A 1,852-nucleotide genomic window follows, 5' to 3' on the forward strand; every position below is an offset into this window, starting at 1 on the left:
CTTGTATATAATTAATTTACATAACAGGTTATGAATAATATATTTTTATTGATCAAAGTTTTGCCACGAAATTTTATGACTTTGCCAATTTTGGTTTCTCATCAACTTTTTATAATATTAATTTATGGAGTTGACACCTTTGGTCAACCGACTTCGATTTTCTCTATTATTAACCAAAAATATTTCAAAATTTTGTCATTTTTGGTCCCTGACATTTACTAAATGTGATACACCAAGTTTGTTTCCATATTAATTTGTGGAGTTGATGTTTTTGGTCCCTCATCTTTGATACTCTACTATACAACCATATTTTCTTCAAAACATTATATACACACAAAATAGAAACAACAAACAAGAAGAAAAAACCGAAAAACATCGAAATATATAAACATAAAAAAATTAGACCGCCTCGAAGCGCGAATCACTCATAGTTTAAATGAAATCATGTTATTATACATTTATTTTAATATAATAAATTAGGATAAAATACAAAATACTATTTTTGCACAATAAAATATATCAAAAATCTACAAAATTAAACATAATCTAAAAATATTTATTTTGATTTAATAGACATAGTAGAAATATTTTACGGCTACAATTGCACATATAAATACGCGCACGGATTCACCAACCCATCAACGAATTCATTAATTGTAAGCAAGAAAAAGTGTTCTTAGAAAAACCAAACTACACAACCCTCAAATCCCTCACCCCAAATCCATTCACAAACTCAATCGCCAAAATCTAGAGATTACAAACTTTCAAGTCGAAGATTTAGAGGTAGAAACCCCCAAAATCCCTATCTTTTAGTTGCCAGACCGATTCAATTTTGATGTATCATCAAGACACCGACTGGGCAATCGACGCCGCGGCGGCGGTAGCGGCGGAGTCTACATGGACACGATACGAAGATAAGTTGTTTGAGGACGCGTTGGTGATGTTCCCAGACGATGTAATCGGACGGTGGCAGAAGATCGCCGATGCGGTGCCGGGTAAGACGGCGGAACAGGTCAGAGCTCATTACGAGGTGTTGGTACATGATTTGCTTCAGATTGATTCCGGTCAAGTGGAGTTACCAAGTTACGCCGATGATGATGGCGACGAGTCGTTTCTGAGTTGGGACCCCGAGTTGCGAGCGAGTCAGATCTCGTTTGGAATGACAAAAGGATCTAAACATGGAGATGGTGAAAGAAAGAAAGGGACACCATGGACGGAAGAAGAACACAGGTACTTTCTGCTTAATAACTTAATACATTTTGATCAATTCAATTCAATTCCCCCATTTCATATCCCAATATCGTGATTTTGATTCGACTTTTCCATTCTCAACAGATTATTTCTGATCGGACTGCAACGGTACGGAAAGGGAGACTGGCGGAGCATTTCAAGAAACGTTGTCGTTTCACGGACGCCAACACAAGTCGCGAGTCACGCTCAGAAGTATTTTCTCCGGCAGAATTCGATGAAGAAAGAAAGGAAAAGATCAAGCATCCATGACATCACCACCACCACAGACACCATCGCTGTGCCGCCACCGCCACCACCATCGACGAACTTCCAAGGAGGAGCAACACCGCAATTGGGGTATGAACGTCAACAAAACTTTGGCTACCCTATGTGAAAGTAAAACTTAAACATCCGTACAAATTACAAAACTAGTCATACATAAAATAGGACAAATTTACCCTCCCATTTTAACATTCCAATATAAATTTGTAAAGTTTTAGTTTTTTTTTGAGAGTTTGAGACACAAGAGATTTAGATATTAGAGTATTTAGGGTGTTTGGATGTGAATTCTAGTGTGATTAATGTAGTTTTAAAACTCGGAATCAAACAATTATTTTATTAA

At 36.7% G+C, this 1,852-nt stretch overlaps 1 protein-coding gene across 1 annotated transcript; it reads left to right on the forward strand.

The window, feature by feature from the left end:
• Positions 1-640: 640 nt before the first annotated feature.
• On the forward strand, positions 641-1,852 carry LOC145074398 (transcription factor SRM1-like). Its single transcript, XM_079020780.1, has 2 exons — positions 641-1,230; positions 1,336-1,852. The coding sequence occupies exons 1-2, from the start codon at positions 836-838 to the stop codon at positions 1,622-1,624; spliced, it is 684 nt and encodes a 227-aa protein (XP_078876906.1). The 5' UTR covers positions 641-835; the 3' UTR covers positions 1,625-1,852.

The sequence above is a fragment of the Lactuca serriola genome, chromosome 9, assembly GCF_051521515.1.
Source record: "Lactuca serriola cultivar US96UC23 chromosome 9, Lser_US96UC23_V15, whole genome shotgun sequence".
In the NCBI taxonomy this organism is placed as follows: Eukaryota; Viridiplantae; Streptophyta; class Magnoliopsida; order Asterales; family Asteraceae; genus Lactuca; species Lactuca serriola.